The sequence below is a fragment of the Lactuca sativa genome, chromosome 2 (assembly GCF_002870075.4).
Source record: "Lactuca sativa cultivar Salinas chromosome 2, Lsat_Salinas_v11, whole genome shotgun sequence".
Lineage (NCBI taxonomy): Eukaryota > Viridiplantae > Streptophyta > Magnoliopsida > Asterales > Asteraceae > Lactuca > Lactuca sativa.
Genome location: NC_056624.2, coordinates 23533480 through 23553662, shown reverse-complemented (window position 1 = coordinate 23553662; position 20183 = coordinate 23533480). Strand labels below are relative to the sequence as shown.

Genomic DNA, 20183 nt, shown 5'->3' with positions numbered 1-20183 from the left:
TATTCTATTAAGTTAGGGAAAGCCGGAGTTCATTGTCGGCGTGAGACAAAAATGAAACCTAGAGAGTCGATGTCTTGTTTTTTTTTGAGAAAAACAGTAATAAGACACTGGAAAAATGGACGGTTTATGGAGAATGTGAGTGGTGGTAATAGCGACGGGGATGGGAGATAAGAAAGGGCCAAATTGTGTTGATGGTAGTAAGAGAGGTCAAAGACGGGTGCAAATTTAGGGATTTGGCAGCAACATGAATATGATGTTGGCCGGATACGGGTGCGATGGCACCAAGATTAAAGAGCATGGGAGCATTAGTGGACTTATGTGGAGCTCGAGGGGGGGTCCCAGGCCACTACTCTGATTTTGATCGTCAATGTAAAAAAAAAATTATTAAGTGCAACGTCTTGAAATATGAGTGTAATTATTATCTTAGATTTGTTCGGAATTTTTTTTTTTGGATGTCACCACTACTCAAATTTTCTAAGTTCGCCACTACATGGGAGACAAGCGTTGTACGGATACATAGACAGCGTCACCAAGCATTCTACAAGTATAGACATCATCACTTGCAAGGGTACACCAACAATATATATATATATATATATATATATATATATATATATATATATATATATATATATATAGGGAAAGTGAATATGTGGCTGTTATGTATCTAAGCTTAGGTATAGAACCGTTTAAACAACATAGTTTTAAACAAAACAAATACAATTTCATTATTTCTTAATTTTATTTTAATATAATACTATTGAATTGAGTTAATTTATGGAATGAAAAATGTCAATTATATATCTTTTTATTGCAAAAAAATCATTGAAGTTTATAGGGAAACTAAAAAATCAATATTTTTTAACGAATATAACTCAAACATTTTGTCATTAAATTGAGAGAGAGTGAGTGAGTGAGAGAGAGAGAGAGAGAGAGTTAGGTTCAAATGTTTTCAACAAGTATTGTGTGCCTCTAACAACCGATCAGAATTAAGCAAAAATAAATTCAATAATAAATCAAAAAAGGGTATAATAGTAATCTAGGCTACATTTAATTTTGGTAAATATTTAAAACATTTAATGTCCAGGGAAATTAGTTTGTTAACCCTAGAAAAATACTCACCATTCTTCCTTAAATTGCTTCGTCAATCTTCACCAACGACTCCTTCATGATACCAGGAGAAGAAACCCACCATGTCGATCATCATCAACCTGACACACAATACAGACATGAACACTAATGGTGCCCAATTCCATTTCACATTGAGCCCTAAACTCTCCACGGTTCGAGCCCTAAAATCTCCACTATCAATCATCAAGTTTCCAGACCCATGACCGCGGATAAATTTCTTCTCCAATCAGCCTTTAAGTTTCTTTTTCTTCTAATGAACTCATTTTTTTATTTACTCGATTTTATGTATTTGGTTTTGGATAAATGATTTTGTGAACGCCATTTCTGAAAAATTGATGATTGCAATCTGTTTGGATGTATTTCTTTGCATTTTATTTGAACCAAGCTGGTAAGTGCTTTCCAATTAAGATCTCCCATTTCTGAAAAATCACTAGTGGAATCGGATATACGTTCTCTTAATTCAAGTTTGGTATAACTGCATTTGATTTCTGATTATCTCAACATCCGAAATTGATTTCTATCAATTTCCCATGATATCATGAACCTTTCTCCTGTTTTTGGTTAAATTTCTAGTGTTATGAAGGTGTTTGGTGTTTAATACAACTTGTTGAAGGTGTTTGACATTGTATTTCAAGGTAAAGCTAAGAAAATTGGATAATGCACATAAGGTGTTTGATAAAATGCATAAGAGATGTTTCAAGCTAAATTCTCAGTAATTGACTAATTCCATATTTAAAACATAGTTTCTAGTAATCTTAGACATGGATTTTGTTATATTCTATGTATTCTGCCATATTCTATGTATTCTTTGTATTTTGTCAAAATGTATTCTATGTTCTATGTATTATGCCATATTCTGCGAGAATGTATCTGTCATATAACATGTATTCTATCAGAATTACTAGTAACATAAATTTTATGTAATATGTATTCTGTCATATAACATGTATTTTGCCCTCAAAATGTTCGATGAAATGCCTATATATAAGACTCCATCTTTTTTCATTGTAGTTTTAGGATTACATGATTGTATTTCATATTTTATATGTATATTGGTTTTTAACATTTTTTTTGATGATTTCTTTGTCTATTTATAAGGATCATGGTATTTGTTGATAAACACCTAGCACCCACATTATTATTCTAACTTCATTAATTGTTTTAGATGAATTTTGGCTTGTTTTGTGATAATGTCTAACAAGTGTTTGTTGATATGCAAGAAAGAGAATCTAACAAATTTAACCTTGTGGTATACATTCTGTCAGAATTACTAGCAACACATGTTTTATGTAATTGTTTAAAAAGGTAGTTAATTAGTCTGTGCATTATTTTGGTTCAATTTGTGATTTTGAATTCCAATTTCTGTTGTCCCTCGTTATTGTATATTAATATTAGTAGTAAATATGATACTTTTGAATGTATTCTTTGTATTCTGTCAGAATGTATTCTATGTATTCTGTCTTATTATATGTGTTCTATCAGAATATATAAAGTGATAGCTAAATGCAAGTAACATGTTTTTTACCATTATTAGTTTTTTTTGTGTTTGTGATAGGAATAGTTGGAAGAATACGTTGAATACCTAATAGGAATAACTTGAAGAATGAAAAAAATTTGATCATACTCACAACTTAAGAATGTTGTTATTATATAAGAATTTTATTATTTATGTTGATCTTCTTTTATAATATGTATAATTATATTAAAATGTATGGGGCTTTTAGTCTATAAGAATATGTATGCATTGGTATTCAACTTTGGATGTGTAAGAATATATTAAAACGTTATTTTTCAACCTCAAATTCAAGATTTTTGTTATTCTTCAATAATATTCTAATAAAATAAAATTCTGAAAGAACATCATTCAAAAAAATATTCTGACAGAATAAAATCGGTTATACTTACAAATTACGTTAGAATTAAAATTGAATTAATTAAAAAATTCAGATTTTAAATTAGGAGAATTAATTATCCCTAAAAATCTGAAAATTTCCATTTATAAATGTAGTTAATTGTCCAAAATATCCTTTTGCTAAAAATTGTGTGATTTTAGGATACATGTTATCCCATTGTAGTATCATACACTCTTAAATCATGTCCATTGATTAATTTCATCCGTTGGTCCAGATCTGTGCATTTTGGCACACAAATGTCAGTAACAACAAAATAACCTAAGTCTATATATATATATATATATATATATATATATATATATATATATATATATATATATATATATATATATATATATATATATATAATAGAGACATTGTTATACCCAAATAAAATTTATTAAGCAACAAACAAAAATGTTTATTAATAACCATCACAACATGTTTACACCAGATTTCATTCTTATATATACATACTATGATACTGCTTTTCAACCACCACAACCCTTTAGAGAACCGTAGTACCCCTTCAAGAAGACACCAACTTTAAAAGCACAGGTTCTTTTTTAGTAACTGTCAGGTAACTATAAATGATAATAAATATTGACCAATTTGACCATGTCTATAATGCATTTAGCTTTTTATCAACATCTACTAAGTTAAGTGAATATCTTCCTCAATTTTCTAACACTAAAAGCCATCAACTTTAGTCTCGATAATGCAATCAGACCGATCGAGCAAAACTAGTGTTTCCATGTAGGAATTCATACAAAATGTTCCAGTTGCTTCATAAATTCCAATATCGTTGAAGCATTCTGAGTTGGGCTCATAGGCCACAAGTTCACTCTGTCCAGAAGTATGATCATGAAGATTTTCCACTTCCATTATAGGTTGACCACTCTTCCTAAATCCCAGTGTTAATAATGTCCTTGACCAATATGGTCCCTCAACAGTGAACACCTTTGTAAATGATTTCTTAACACCATTCTCCATCATTTATACACCACAAGCACCTTTCACAAAGCTATCGTATTCAAGCATGACAACTCATTTTTCTTGTGGTACACCCACTATCTTTATATTTAAATCAAATATTTATAGGGTATTTATTGGCTAATTCTATAGGTACCCCAATTGCCTGTTGTATCTCATGTGTAAATATCTCGTGTGTGTGTGTGTATATAGGGTTAGGTTATAATGTGGATGTATAATTATTGCGCGGACGTGTGGACAGTGCTATTCTATGAGAATTACTTAGAGAATAAGTTGTTTAGTAATGCGAATACGTTCAATCTTCAGTCTTACAAAGATATCGTCATTTTCATGCAATCTTACTAATTCTTCTTCATTTTTGTTCTCATACATCGTTTTCACTTATTTTCATTATGACAGAATACAACTCAATAAACATTCCGATAGAATGAGAATAGTAATAAAAAGTCTATAATAAACTTATAAAATATTTAATTAGTGATAATGTGTGATAATGACAATAGTTATGTAAGATTGAACGTATTCATGTTATCAAACAATATATTTTCTTTGTCAATCCCTGGGAATGCACCTAAAAGGATTTTACGAATGCTAAACCCCGAAACTTCAATGGAACTGGTGGGGTTATGGTCTTAAGGCAGTGGATTGAAAAGACAGAAGCAGTCTTTGAGACCTGCGCCTGCCCGGAGGGCAACAAGGTCAAGTTTGCTACTTGTACCTTTTCTGACAGAGCGTTAACTTGGTGGAATGGCCATGTTAAGTCTCTGACTATTGTGGTGGCAAGTTCTATCAGCTGGGAAAACTTGAAGGCCATGCTGATGAGAGAGTACTGTCCTCGAGGGGAAATTCAAAAACTCGAGCAGGAACTCTGGGGTCTGGAAATGGTTGGTTCCGACATATCAACCTATACTAATAGATTCTGTGATCTAGCAATTCTATGCCCTGACATGGTTGCTCTGGAGAGCAAAAGAATAGAGAGAGATATATTTGGGGACTGTCGCCCCAGATCCAGTCAAGTGTGTTAGCATCCAGGCCTGTTACTTTCGACATCGCCAAAGAGCTGGCACAATCTCTTATAGATCACAGAAAACACCAGAACCCAACAATCCCTACACCCGGGCCACAAAAGGACAACAACAACAAGAAGAAGAAGAAGAAGAAAAAGGTGTGGAACAAGAGGAAAAGCGGGGCTTCGCAAGAATCCTCAAAGAGGCAACAACTTGTGGCAATCAATACTGCCACGGTAACCCCTGTTGTCCCTGCAAATCCTATACCAGCAAAAACATATCTCAGTAATCTTCCTAGGTGCAACAAATGCAACTTCCATCACCATGGACCTTGCAAAGAAATGCAGTGCTCTAACTGCAACAGGAAGTGGCATACCGCCCGTTTCTGCAAGATCCCAGCAAAGCCGACCGCCCAAGTTCCTAACGCAGGTGTGGGCCAAGCTTGCTACGGTTGTGGCGAGGTAGGCCACTACAAAAGGAACTTCCCTAAGGCGGGGATGGATGGCGGAGTAGGAAGAGTTCTGGCCATAGGCCACGAGGAACGTTGTAGCTGATCCTACGATAGTTACTGGTACGTTTCTCCTCGATAACTCATATGCTTGCATACTTTTTGACAGTGGAGAAGAGAAAAGTTTTGTAAGCCATAAATTTGCACACCTACTTAAACAAAAACCTCGTGCCTTAGATAAATCATTCATTGTAGAGATGGCAAATGGGAAAACGGAAAGTACTAACTGCATATACGTAGGTTGTACTCTAACTTTAGATGGCCATACTTTCAAGATAGACCTCATGCCGATCCCAATTAAATGTTTCGACGTTATCATCAGCATGGATTGGTTGAGTCTTCTTCTCGCCGACATCATGTGCTTTGAGAAAGCAGCTTGTCTTAACCTTCCTAACAACGAAACCTTAGTTATCTACGGCGACAAACTGAGTACGAGCCTTCGCATCATTTCGTGCATCCAAGCTCAGAAGTGCTTACGAAAGGAATATCATGCATTCCTCGCACACATCATCGATACGAGTGAAGAAGTAAAAGACATTCAGAACATCCCAGAGGTACGCGACTTTCCCAACATCTTTCCAGAGGAACTCCCAGGATTACCACCACAACGCCAAGTCGAGTTCAGAATCGACTTAGTTCCAGGGGCTACTCCCATAGCCAAATCTCCTTATCGTCTGACACCGGAAGAGATGCAGGAACTTTCCAGTTAGCTTAACGAACTTCTCAAGAAGGGATTCATTAGGCCAAGCTTCTCACCATGAGGAGCACCGGTCTTGTTCGTCAAGAAGAAAGATGGATCGTTTCGCATGTGCATCGACTACAGGGAACTCAACAAACTTACCATAAAGAATCGTTATCCCTTACCCCGCATTGACGATTTATTTGATCAACTTCAAGGAGCTAACTACTTCTCGAAGATAGATCTACGATCCGGATATCACCAACTACGATTGCTAGATGAGGATGTTCCCAAGACAGCCTTCCGAACTCGTTATGGACACTACGAGTTTGTAGTGATGCCATTAGGATTAACTAATGCGCCCGCAATATTCATGGATCTAATGAATAGGGTGTGTCGTCCTTACTTGGATCAGTTCGTCATCGTCTTCATTGATGACATACTCATCTGCTCTCGAAGTAAGGAGGAACATAGTCAACATCTCCGCAGAGTCTTGGAAACATTACGATCAGAGAAGCTCTATGCGAAGTTCTCTAAGTGTGAATTTTGGATTCGAAGAGTCGAATTATTGGGCCACGTTGTTAGCAAAGAGGGAATACACGTGGACCCTTCCAAAATCAAGGCCATTGAGAACTGGTCAGCACCGAAGACACCTATAGAAATTCGTCAATTTCTAGGTCTCGTTGGCTACTATCGCAGGTTCATTCAGAACTTCTCCCGCATAGCGAAACCTCTTACGACACTGACCCAGAAAGGCGTGGCCTTTGATTGGGAAGAGAGACAAGAGAGAGCATTCCAAACGCTTAAGCGAGCCTTGTGCACCGCACCAATACTATCCCTCCCCGAAGGGATAAAAGACTTCGTTTTCTATTGCAATGCATCAAACCAAGGACTCGGATGTGTTTTGATGCAGCGATGTAAGGTCATCGCCTATGCCTCCAGACAGCTAAAGACACATCAGGTTAACTACACCACACACGACCTAGAACTAGGAGCAGTTGTGTTTGCTCTGAAAATATGGAGACACTACCTGTATGGTACAAAAAGCACGATCTTTACAGACCACAAAAGTCTACAACATATATTCGACCAGAAGGAGCTCAACATGAGACAACGACGGTGGGTCGAGCTACTCAGTGATTACGAATGCGAAATTCGTTATCATCCGGGTAAAGCCAGCGTAGTAGCTGACGCCCTAAGTCGGAAGGAATACTCTGGTCGTAGAGTCAAATATTTGACTCTAAGTATCCATTCACACTTGTCCACGCAAATTAAGGAGGCTCAGCTCGACGCTTTGAAACCTGAAAATGTGGCAGGTGAATCCCTGAGGGGGATGGATAAGAATTTAGAAGTCAAGGGTGGCGGAGCCTTATACTTCATGGATCGGATCTGGACACCAAAACACGGTGGCTTCAGAGACTTGGTCATGACCGAGGCACACAACACTCGTTATTCCGTCCACCCAGGTTCAGATAAGATGTATCTGGATCTTAGAAAGCTATACTGGTGGCCTAACATGAAAGTAGATATTGCTACCTTCGTAAGTAAATGCTTTACTTGTGCCAAGGTTAAGGTCGAATACCAGAAACCCTCCGGTCTGCTACAACAACCAGAGATACCGGAATGGAAGTGGGAGCGGATCACTATGGACTTCATAACCAAGTTGCCCAAGACAATGGGTGGACTTGATACCATATGGGTCATCCTCGACAGATTGACCAAGTCCGCACACTTCCTACCCATCAAAGAAACCGACAAAATGGAGAAACTTACGAGAACCTACATTAGGGAGATTATACGACTACACGGTGTTCCCATATCCATTATCTCGGATAGAGATAGTAGATTCACTTCTAGGTTCTGGCAGTCGCTACAAAGTTCCCTAGGAACTAGGCTGGACATGAGTACAACCTACCATCCACAGACCGACGAACAAAGTGAGAGAACTATCCAAACCTTAGAAGATATGTTGCGAGCCTGTGTGATTGACTTTGGGAAAGCTTGGGATACTCATTTACCCCTTGTCGAATTTTCCAACAACGACAGTTATCACACGAGCATAAAGGCAGCTCCTTTCAAAGCCCTCTATGGCCAAAAGTGCAGATCCCCTCTGTGCTGGGCTGAGGTGGGTGATACCCAGTTAGCTAAGGGACGAGTTCCCAAAAGCACTCTCACGGGTCCGGAGATCATTCGGGAAACGACAGAGAAGATCGTTCAAATTCGTGAACGATTGAAAGCCTCTAGAGACTGATAGAAAAGCTATGCTGACAAGCGAAGGAAACCATTGGAATTCCAGGTGGGCGACCGCTACTGAAGGTCTCACCTTGGAAGGGCTTGATACGCTTCGGAAAGCGTGGGAAGATCAATCCAAGATATATAGGGCCTTTCGAGATTCTTGCCCGAATCGGCCCCGTAGCTTACAAACTCAATCTACTGCGCGAACTCAATAAATGTACATTCTACCTTCCACGTCTCGAACTTGAAAAAGTGTCTGTCCGACGAGACTCTTGTTATCCCACTCGACGAGATCGAGATCAACGAGAGCCTCAACTTCGTGGAAGAACTAGTAGAGATCATGGACTGAGAGGGTAGAGTCGTATCCCGATAGTGAAGGTTTGCTGGAACGCCAAGCGGGGACCTGAATTCACATGGGAACGAGAGGATCAGATGAAACAGAAATATCCTCATCTTTTTGCTTAGTTATTTGTAACTACTTATTTGCTTAAATTCTAATTTCGGGACGAAATTCCTTCTAACGGGGGGATGATGTGACAACCCGAAATTTCCATTATGTACAACATATCAAGTCAATAGAAGTCAGAACAGTTACTGTTAATTTTCAGACTTTTTGGAATAAGTTTGAGTATTCTAGGATTAACACTTTAGGAGATACCAGGAGAGAGGATGCCCTAGGGTTTATTGTACAACAATAACATTCCATAACTCCAAGAAATTGGATTTTACGGCCTAAACAAAGGTGTTTACGGCTGTAAACCCTAAAAGGGAGTATATATATGACACTTAGTCATTATTTACACTTTTTTTCACAAACTCAAGATCCAAAATCCAATTCTCTCTCAAGTATCTTCGGGTTTTCCTTCTAGATCTTCAACTTGTAAGTGTTTCTAACCCTTTTAAGTTGATATCTACCTTAATCTAGTGATCTAACAAACTTCCATCCGTGAAATTATTCCAAAAGGTTAAATCTTAAAGTTTCACCAAGAACACACACTAGTGTTCTTGACCGTTTGGTACCTTTTCAAGATTCTAAGTAGTAAGTACTCCTAACCTAGTGTATTGTAAAGCTTGTTACACTTCATTACATCAAGAAAAACACCAAGAAACACTAAGATCAACGTGTTTACGGTCCAAGATGTTCTTGGACCGTAAACCCTACAAATGGTGCCAAAATGTCCCTAGCCCTTTCCTAAGCCTTGGTAACTTGCATAGATCCATTACTTGACGTGTTAAAGACTTGAAAACATCAAATGACCAAAACCCATAAGGGTTTACGAGCGTAAACCTAAAGGGAATTGGTCCAGGGACCGTAAACTCCACTTAGGAGTGAAATGGTGCCCTAAACACTTCCATAGGCTTAAGCATGAAGAGGGGATACTTCTAATGGCTTGTAGAGATTCAAAACAACATATGGTCAAAAGAAGATGAGTTTACGGCCATAAACTCATGTGTTTACAACCGTAAACCCATGGGGGTTATGGTCACAAAACCGTAAACTCCAAGGGAGTTTACCCTTGAACCCCAAACACAATAGCAAGGTCCTACAACACTTAGATGCAATCCTTATGACTTGTAGCACTTATATAAGGTGTTTTACATGTCTTAGGATGTCTTAACTTTGTTAATTAGTAGTTGAAAGACTAATTGGATACATATATGTGTGGCTATATGTTAACTAGGATCATTGAGTGTGTACAAGTCCTCACTTGACACCTAGCATCCTACCTTATCCGTTCATCCAAACCACCAACTACAGGTGAGTTCATACCCTTTAATCAATGTTTTAAATGATTTTAAATGCTTTAATGTGGGGAATACAAGTAGAAAACAGCATGTTATAGATTCAATCACATGTGATTTATAACTGTGTTTTCAAACAACTGATTTCACATACTTCAAAATGTGATGCATGAAATGGTTTTCAGTCTTAAAATACTTTGTTATCAAATGAATTACTTTTGGAATGTTTTATAAAATGACATCAAGTCATTGTTGTTTATTGTTCAAAACTCTTAAATGTTTTACAAAACCTCTTTCATCTTCTTGATCAAAACAATATATATATATATATATATATATATATATATATATATATATATATATATATATATATATGTATTGATATGAGAGCATTCAATCTTCGTTCAGTTCCCACACTCCTGGGTAGCAAGGATGTATGAACTTTCTTGGACATCTATTACATTCCAATAAACTATTATAGGGATAGTTTAGGGGATATAAAACATTATTCCTATTACAAGGAATTACACCAAAGTCAGTTCATGCATGAGTCTATACTAAATGCTATATGAAGATATACACTTACATGGATCCTCTTACATGGATACACTTACATGGATACTTTTACCTAGATACTATATGATGAGATACTATTACATATTATACATGTAGATTAGATCTGTCTATCCTAGTACAAAAGGATACTATACGGGACTAACCATTCCGAAACCCAGCTGTTAGCAACAGAGGTAAATGTACATCTACGGATGCCTATAGTTAATAATTTACAGAGGTACCTTTACAGGACTAACCATTCCTACACCCTGATGTTAGCTACAGAGGACAATGGACATCTACGAATGCCTACGGTTAATACTATTCGACATTTACTATGTCGTGTTTATCCTAGTACCAAAGGATAATACTTAAATGTTTATATTTTCCCTATTACTTTTATTTTGTGATACGTTCACATAAACGATGAGGTAGACTATATATTGTTACTAGTAGTCATACAGGGGAAAAACCATCTTTATTACTTTCAAAACATTCAGGTCTTGGTAGAAGACCACTTTTATACTAGTAGGAAATATGCGATTTTCTAGGGTTTTCACACTTATATCAAATGTTTCATTCAAAGATTTACATGGCATTCATAACAGCTTTCCAAAATAGAGTAATGACACTTAAATACTTATGAATTCACCAGCTTTATGCTGATCTACAGTTTCAAAATAACTTGTATTCTTAGGTCACCAGTAGACAGGTACGATGACCAAATTTTGAGAAGACGGAGCACATATAAGACTCGTCTTTTATTTTTATTTCATATTTTGGTGTCTTATTACTATAAAAGAACACACATGTATTAAAACTTTACTTTTAATGCAATGGATGATGTTGTTGCTTGTTTACTGCTATACACTGTTATGATACTTCACATGACGTCCTCTACCCCTGAACGTTTCCGCCGTTCTTGGTTTTGGGGTGTGACATTACCCATCCTAGTTACTATATTTGCCCAAACACACTTAGCTGAGGGGTTCTGATGGAATCTGATGTGTTAGTGCTGGTATGATCGCACCCTATAGGTCTACGAAGGAGGCACCTTTCAACCAAAATGTTTAAAGGTGAAACGATAATGAGTTGTTAGAAGGGCTATGCGTCGTGATTTATCTAACTGAGTTTATCTTAGTTATAAGTGTATTGTATTTCAATCTTTATAGTGTTCTGAAAGCAATTCCTACTGAGAGTTCATAATAAACCCCTGTATTTTAGTAGTTCTGTATCCAAGTGAAACCTTGTAATGTGATCCAAGCTAAGTCCTTCTTACGACCACTTGATGTATGCTTAGTTGTATGAGTAAGACTTAATAAACCTTCAAATCTAATGGGTCTGCTGTAAGTCCCTTTTGTTAATGTGATTCTAGTAATTTTTGGTTTCAGAGAAATTTTTGACTTCAATGCAGGTCTACACCACATCATTGTAAGGAAAAGTTTTGATAGCAAATAAATCCCCCGATTAGTGTGACCATTTAAATTGCAGGGTTGAGCTTACACTAAGAATAGAGTAGCACCAACGCATACTCAGGAACCTAATCTACAAGGTCTTGTGAGAAGTATGAACTCTACTCACGACGATTCATCCCTTGTGATGCCAGAGACAAGGTCGATGCACCTTGCAACTCTGCCAATCGATGCTTGGCTACAACCATTCTCTCTTCGAGTGTCGTATGTCTACCCTGTTACTCTTTTGCTCTTGCCCGAGCGGAGATAAGGTCCTTATGAAGTTGGTCTCTGAAATAGTAGTTTCTTTCTAAATCTTGAGTTTGTGAGATGGTAGCGTCTGTAGTAGCATGCAGTTCCCGTACTTGATTCACAGTCTCCCTGTTTTGATCCCCGATGTTTGCGGTCTGCCGGGTCTTTGCCGGGAGGGCTCTGTCAGTCGGTCCCCCATGGTTGAGGTCGTAGCAACCTTGTTGGTCTCTAAATGGTGATCGCCATCGTTGCTGTTGACTACGACCCTCGATCACGGTTGCCCAATGGGGCACAGGTTCGATGTAGTCGAAACGCTTCGCGGGAACCCTAGCTATGTATGGAGGGTTGATCATCTCCGGTTCCTTTTCTGATTTTTCCTCGTCTTCATTGGGGTCTTCTTCGGGTTCTTCTCCTAACCATCCACCATTTCCTTGGTTGGGAAAGTAAGGGTCACCTGGTAAGTAGAATCTTTGCATGATATACGTGCGAGAATAGGAGGGGTAGGAAGCATATATTAGTCGGATTCCTAGAAATACTTATAGGCGTTTAATCCTCATTAGTTACTTCTATCATGACATAGTGCATACTAATTATATATAACAAGACATGATAGACCTTTGAATAAGTGATCCTACCCTAGGTCCACATCCAAACAAGGAAAATGAGGTAAGGCAATGACCACAGATTCTAAGTCTATGATCTCTAAGTTATATATAATTTTAGAGTATCCACTTAGTGACTACATACCTATTATTAAGGATCTATTTAGTTTTCACATAAGTTATGATGTTATAAAATACTCCTATAGTATTTTAAATGTTATGTTTGGTTCTTAGTAACTTTCTTGTATGGGGAGCTTTTAGGCTTGTTGCTCACTACGACCATACTTCGGCGTACATTAGTCACACCTCAGATAAATATAGTTGATCAGGCTATATCTATCCCAAGTATTATTACACATCCCAAGGTCTACTCGTAGTGTCGAACTCCTCATTTTACTTTTGTATTTTCCTAGATAATGATACTATACTAGTATGTATGTATGTACTCGTACTTTTAATCAATAAACTATTCATTTCTAAAAGTATAGTTATTCGAAAATGTTTAAATCAGAGACTTTAGTCCCAATGCATTTATAGTTTGTATATCTTATGTGGTTCGATATACTTAGTTCACTATAAACAATGCTCTGATACCAATCTGTCACACCCTAACCAAGGATGGCGGAAACGTCCGGGGGTGGTGGACTTCATGTATAGTATCATAACAACAAGTATAATAGTTATCAAAGCAATACAACCAATCATAAATATAATCGAAAAATAATTACATGGCTTCAAGTATTACATATTTCAATGATTGATTACAACATGATATAAAAATAGTTGTTCAACGCCATAGCGTCCCATCCTCAAAAGCTTGTGGTTACTTGATTTTGTTGATTCCCTGAGAATACAAGTAGTTTTGAAAAAGTGTCAACAATTAAGTTGGTGAGTTCATAAGCTTTTTAGATGAATAGTTTAGAAACCGATCTTTGTAATGAGTTGTGTGTTACCAAGAAAAACACAATATTTTCCTTACAAGAGCGATGTGTAGTCTTAAATGTCAAAATCCAAAATGTACAAGTATTTTCCATGCTTAAAATAAATCATGCAAGTTCAAATCGACATAAACTCGTTTAGTTGAAAGAAAAACCTGGTACTTTGTAATGTACCCCTTTTTGTATAAATCCGATACTTTATATTCGTACCCCATTTATATGAATAACCTGTCACTTTATAGTTGTGCCCCACTTAATGAATAACCCAACACTTTATAGTTGTACCCCACTTAATGTATAACCCGACACTTTATAGTTGTACCCCACTTAATGTATAACCCGACACTTTATAGTTGTACTCCACTTAATATATAACCCGACACTTTATAGTTGTACCCCACTTAATGAATAACCCTTTTTGTGTGAAAACCCGGTACTTTGTATTGTACCCCTTTAGCATAAAAACCTTTTTGTAATGAGTTCGAAAAGTAAATGGATCATAAACTGTACCTATTATAGTTTATAAAATGTTTGTAAGGCAGTGAACATAACTATACCTATGACAGTTTATCAAATGTTTGTAAGGTTAGAAATCCTTTTGTTTTCTATGTAATACCTATTTCCAAGGTAAAATGACTTGTAATATAACAACACATATTCACATATTGATGCACACCGTGCTCAGCAAGTTACAAGGTGCAAATGAATTTATAACAATTTGCTAGTTTTATCCTTTCTGTTTCTGTTCTTTGAATAATTATAGAAAATTCATACAGAGTCGAAAACTGATTCCGTAAATTCTGAGAGTTTATAAATTGTGTATAGTTTGTTCATAATTTTTGTCATGATTTTTAGAAGTCTAGATCTTGTGTGAAAACGTTCATATTCACAGACTGGTCCAAAATCGTAGCTACAGTGATAGGCAGTTTTGTAAAAATCCACATAAATTGTAGAAAAATCATATGGAGATGTGCAAGTAGTCATTTTAAAGGTATGAAACTGATATATTTGCATCTAATACAGTTTTGAAAAATAAAATTTTAAGTTGACCAAAACTGTCCGTGAATGGAGTTAAACATTTCTGATGAAAGCTGTTGGATGAGTTTAGTTGTATTCTTGGTGTTTTAACTTGTATCCCCCCCCCCCCCCCCCCCCCTTAAAACTTAGGAAAAACATTAAAAGATAAGGGTATGAACTCACCTTAAGTGTTCTTAGTTGATGGATGATGGGGAAAAGAAGTGTTCAACTCAAGAACACTTGGGAGTTGCTCGAAGATTTGAAGATCTAACAACAAATATGATGATATTTGTGTAAGGAACCCTTAAATTGGGTGAATAAGTGTAAAATAACCAAGTGTAGGATGAAGTTTACTAACCAAAGATGTGTGAGAAGCTCAAAACCTCCAGGGAATTTCGAGTTCTTGGAGGGAGGAAGTGAGAGAGAATGAGTTTTTGCTTTTTGGTGAAAAGTGAATGTGGTCTTGGATGTGAAGGATAATGATCCTTTGTGTGTGTAAGTAAGAAAACTTGTTGAGGAAGTGTGAAAAGTACAATGAATAGGTGAGGGCTGATGGTGAATAGTGACATAAAGTGTGAATAGTTACATGGAGTGGGTATGGGAAGGTTGTTTGTGTCATACACTAAGGCAAAGTCAACACTCCACCTAAAATATCCTACCCACTAATTTTTGATAATGATTATAAACGTGATTAAATCATGAAATATGGGGTCTTATATGTTGAAATATGATTTTGGGTGAAAATCCCGTGTTAAAATAATTAAAAGCAGACTTAAAACGCAAAACTAGTCGAAAACCGGGAAGAAAAGGCTTTACAGCGAAGCTTCTCGGATAGGGGCCAAAGGTGTGAGGGTCGGAGGAGCGAAGGAGAAGGGGAGGTTTCGGTCCAAAGGAGGAGGTTTCAGGTTCGGTCCATACTGTTTCGGGTTTGGCTCGCAAGGAGCTTCGGGTTCGGTTCGCAAAGCAGCTTCGGCTTCGGTTCAGTAGGGTTCAGTCCCTTAAGGGACCTTCGGTTCTTAAGAGGGTTCGCCCCTTATGAGAAGTTTTCGGCTCCTTAAGGCTGTTTTGCCCATTTTTACCCCATTTTAAGTGATTTTTGACCCGATTAAGGGTCGGGATGACCCGAATGATTTCAAAAAGTTATAGGAACTTTTGAGAGAGATTTGGGAGAGAGTTTTAATATAGAGAGATAGAGTGAAAGAGATTGGGAGAGACTTCTTTTGTGACATTTTTAAGTGTTTGGCTTCGTAACGCAAGGTTCGTATACCCCGTTAAGCCTCGTTATGATTGTTATATGTCCCCGTAGGGTATGAAATAGTGTTTTACAGAATAGTTTCTTCACTTACCCCGACTTGGGTTTAGAATTTATGAACAAACAAACTTTCCAAGTGATAACTTCTTATTAAAATAGTGAGTTGAACAACTTTAAACATAAGGAAAACCCTAATATACAAGGGCTAGATGAGTTGACCGGTTTGACCCGTTGACTTTATTTGACTTTGACTTGACTAGAAATTGACGATTGTCACAGTTCCAAAGATAAAAATCTTCGAAAACAAAAGGGAGCAACTATAATTGATGGTCCAAAAGAGAAAATAGAATCTCTTGAAAAGATTAATGAAGCTTTAGAAGAGACCAATGACATAACAAAAGAAACCGGGGTACCTGAAAATTATGAAAATGAAGAAATCTCAATAAATTGTGTAATGACAAGAATAAGATGGAACCAAAATAAGATAGACGTCGATGATAATTTTTCATATCATGTTGCGCACGAGATTATGGAAGAAAATGAGGATCTTGAACATAAATCTATAGAGGAATGTAGAAATGGAAAAGATTGTCCAAAATGGAAAGACGCAATCAACAAAGAGCTTAATTCTCTTACTCAACGAAAAGTTTTTGGACTTGTAGTCCATACACCAAATGGAGTAAGACCATTGGGACACAAATGGGTATTTGTGCACAAAAAAAATGAGAAAAATGAAGTTGTGAGATATCAAGCAAGACTTGTTGCACAAGGTTTTAACTAAAGGCCCATAATTGATTATGAAGAAACATACTCTCCTGTGGTTGATACAATTACATTCTGTTATCTAATAAGTCTGGCAACACATGAAAAACTGGAGATGTGTCTGATGGATGTTGTTACCGCCTATTTATATGGTTCACTTGAGAATGATATTTATATGAAAATCCCAGAAGGGTTTAAGTTGCTAGAAGCACAAACTCCTAATTCTCCTGAAGTATATTCGGTAAAATTAAATAAATCTTTGTATGGATTGAAACAATTTGGTCGTATGTGGTTCAATACTTTAAGTACATTTTTGTTGAAAGAAGACTATAAAAATGATCCATTAAATCCATGTGTATTTATAAAAATATATGGATCAAAATTTGTGATAATTGTTGTTTACGTAGATGATTTGAACATAATTGGAACTCCAGGAGAATTGGAAAATGCCACTTCTTGTTTGAAAGAAAATTTTGAAATGAAAGATCTTGGTAAAACGAAATTTTGTTTGGGTCTTCAAATTGAGCACACCAAAAATGGAGTTTTTGTACATCAATCCATTTATCTAGAAAAAGGTGCTTAAAATGATTTATAAGGATAAATCACATCCATTGAGTAACCCGATGGTAGTAAGGCATTTAGATGTCGAAAAGGACCAATTTCAGCCTTGTGAAAAACATGAAAAGCTTAATGGTCCCGAAGTACCATATCTTAGTGTTATTGGTGCACTAATGTATCTTGCTAATAATACGAGGCCTGATATATCTTTTGTTGTAAACTTATTAGTAAGATATAGTTCTTGCCCAACAAGAAGACACTAGAATGGAGTCAAACACATTCTTCAATATCTTCGAGGTACAATGGATATGGGATTATATTATTCAAATTCATCAAATGAGACGTTAATTGGTTATGTAGATGCTGGATATTTGTCTGATCCACACAAAGCTCGATCCCAAACTGGTTATTTATTCACTTGTGGAGGTAGTGCAATTTCTTGGCGTTCTGTTAAACAAACTTTAGTTGCTTCTTCTTTTAACCGTGTAGAGATTATAGGAATTCATGAGGCAAGTCGTGAATATATTTTGTTAAGAAATTTAACTTATCACATTCGTGAGAATTGCGGTCTAACTTCTAACAGGGACGATCCAACCATACTATATGAAGATAATGTGGCTTGTATATCCCAATTCAAAGAAGGGTTTACAAAAGGAGACAAAACCAAACATATATCATCAAAGTTTTTTTTCCTCATGATCTTGGAGTGTGGCATCAACATCCAAAAAAAAATTCAACAAGTAACGACTTGGCTCCTTATACATCTTTTATGGTCCGTATATCCGTTTTCATAAGATCGTCTAATAACACAATTAGTTTCAATCTTCCCTCTCGCCCTCCCTTCACCAAAACCCTAGAAATCCATACCAGCGGAATCAAATGTCAGACCAAATTCCTTTCCATATCCAAGAGGAGATCGTGAAAAGGCTTCCTGTCAAATCACTAGTTCAGTTTAGATCTGTCTGCAACGAATGGAAGAGTTTCATCGACAGCTCTAAGTTTATTGCTGCTCACAGCGTTATTCAACCACAACATTTGCTTTTAAGGTACGAAGATCCGGTAAAAAAAACGGAAAATTATGTTTGTTTTGTGGATGATGACACTTTCCCTCAACAGAGGTTCGTTCATACCCTTCCCCTGTCCGTTAAACTCCTTATAGGCTCAACCATAGTCGGTAGTTCTTATGGACTATTATGCTTTCGTGGTCATTGTGGGAAACGCAAGGATCTCTGGACTAAATTGGAAACAGAGACTGTTGTTCTGTGGAATCCTTCGATTAGAAAGACAATTACTATTCCTATGCCTAACATGTTTAATAAGGACCATGAAACTGATCTTGGTTTTGGGGTTTGCCCTGTTACTATTGACCCTAAGATCGTTGAGATCACGCAATTTCACAAAATAAGCTACAATTGTGAAGCTAAAGTTTACACTGTGAACTCAGGTAAATGGAGAAGTCTATCTAGCAATGTTCCGAGTAAACAGTTTCGTGTCTTCTGAGCTCAAGTGGTTGTTGATAGGTTTATTTATTGGTGTGCTTTTGACCCTATGACTATAGATAACGAGTTGCCAAATCATAATTTTATAATGTCATTTGACATAACTAATGAGAATTTTGGAGTGGTAGAACTCCCAGATTGTTTAAGGCGCCACTCTCCCTCTCAGTTGTGTATTTCTAAGGTAAGGGAGTCTCTTGTCATGCTCGAATATGATAGCTTTGTGAAACGTGCTTGTGGTGTATGGATGAGGGATAATGGTGTTGACAAATCATTTACTAAGAGATTTACTGTTGAGGCTCCACCATATTCGTCAATGTCAATAACAACACTTGGATTTAGGAAGAGTGGTCAACCTTTATAGGAAGTGGAAAATGGTGATGAATATATTGGATGAAGTGCACTTGTGGTGTATGAGCGTAACTTAGAATACTTCGATGATATTGGGATTTATGCAACAATTGAATCTTTCATTGTGAATTCGTATATGGAAACTCTAGTTTTGCTTGGTTGATTTGATAGTAGTAGTTACTGATGATAAATCTCACATTTTTGTAAATTATAGGATTAAAATATCAAGTTAGGAGGCAACGTGAGTGATTTTTTCAAGGGTGTAAATCTGAAATTTCTTTGTTTCTGCTTTCTCAAACTGTGATGCTTGCATATTGATAATATCAGAGTAATTTAGTTTATAATTGTTTGCGTGATCGTATAACTCTACAAAGAATAGGAATGGGAAAAATAAGTGATGCTACTCACATTGTTATCTCCTTGAATTCATATTTCTTCTATTAATCACAATTGCTTTGGCTGTGATGCTACACGTTATGAGATTTTTGAGTCGTTATGATTTTCTTATTTCTTTTATATATAAGAACTTTTGTTTCCCTTTGTTAATTTAAACCGTGCAGATCTATGTTTATACACAACTCAACTTCATGAAAAAAAAATCTCAATAAATTGTGTCTAATAAAAGTTCTAAACCAAATAAATGAGATGGATTTAATGAGACATTAATTAATCTTTATCCTAATTTCTACCCTAATAAATCAAAATCATTTTTGCCACTTGTCATCTTGTTATTTAATTGGACACTTGTAATTTTATAAAAA

General features: G+C 36.5%; 1 protein-coding gene across 1 annotated transcript; it reads left to right on the top strand.

The window, feature by feature from the left end:
- The first annotated feature begins 18275 nt into the window (after positions 1 to 18275).
- On the top strand, positions 18276 to 19766 carry LOC111903668 (F-box/kelch-repeat protein At3g23880). Its single transcript, XM_023899419.2, has one exon. The coding sequence runs from the start codon at positions 18455 to 18457 to the stop codon at positions 19073 to 19075; it is 621 nt and encodes a 206-aa protein (XP_023755187.1). The 5' UTR covers positions 18276 to 18454; the 3' UTR covers positions 19076 to 19766.
- Positions 19767 to 20183: the final 417 nt, after the last annotated feature.

Excerpts from the sequence above, each read along its gene's own strand:
- LOC111903668 (XM_023899419.2), top strand. The coding sequence starts at position 18,455 with ATGTCAGACCAAATTCCTTTCCATATCCAAGAGGAGATCGTGAAAAGG.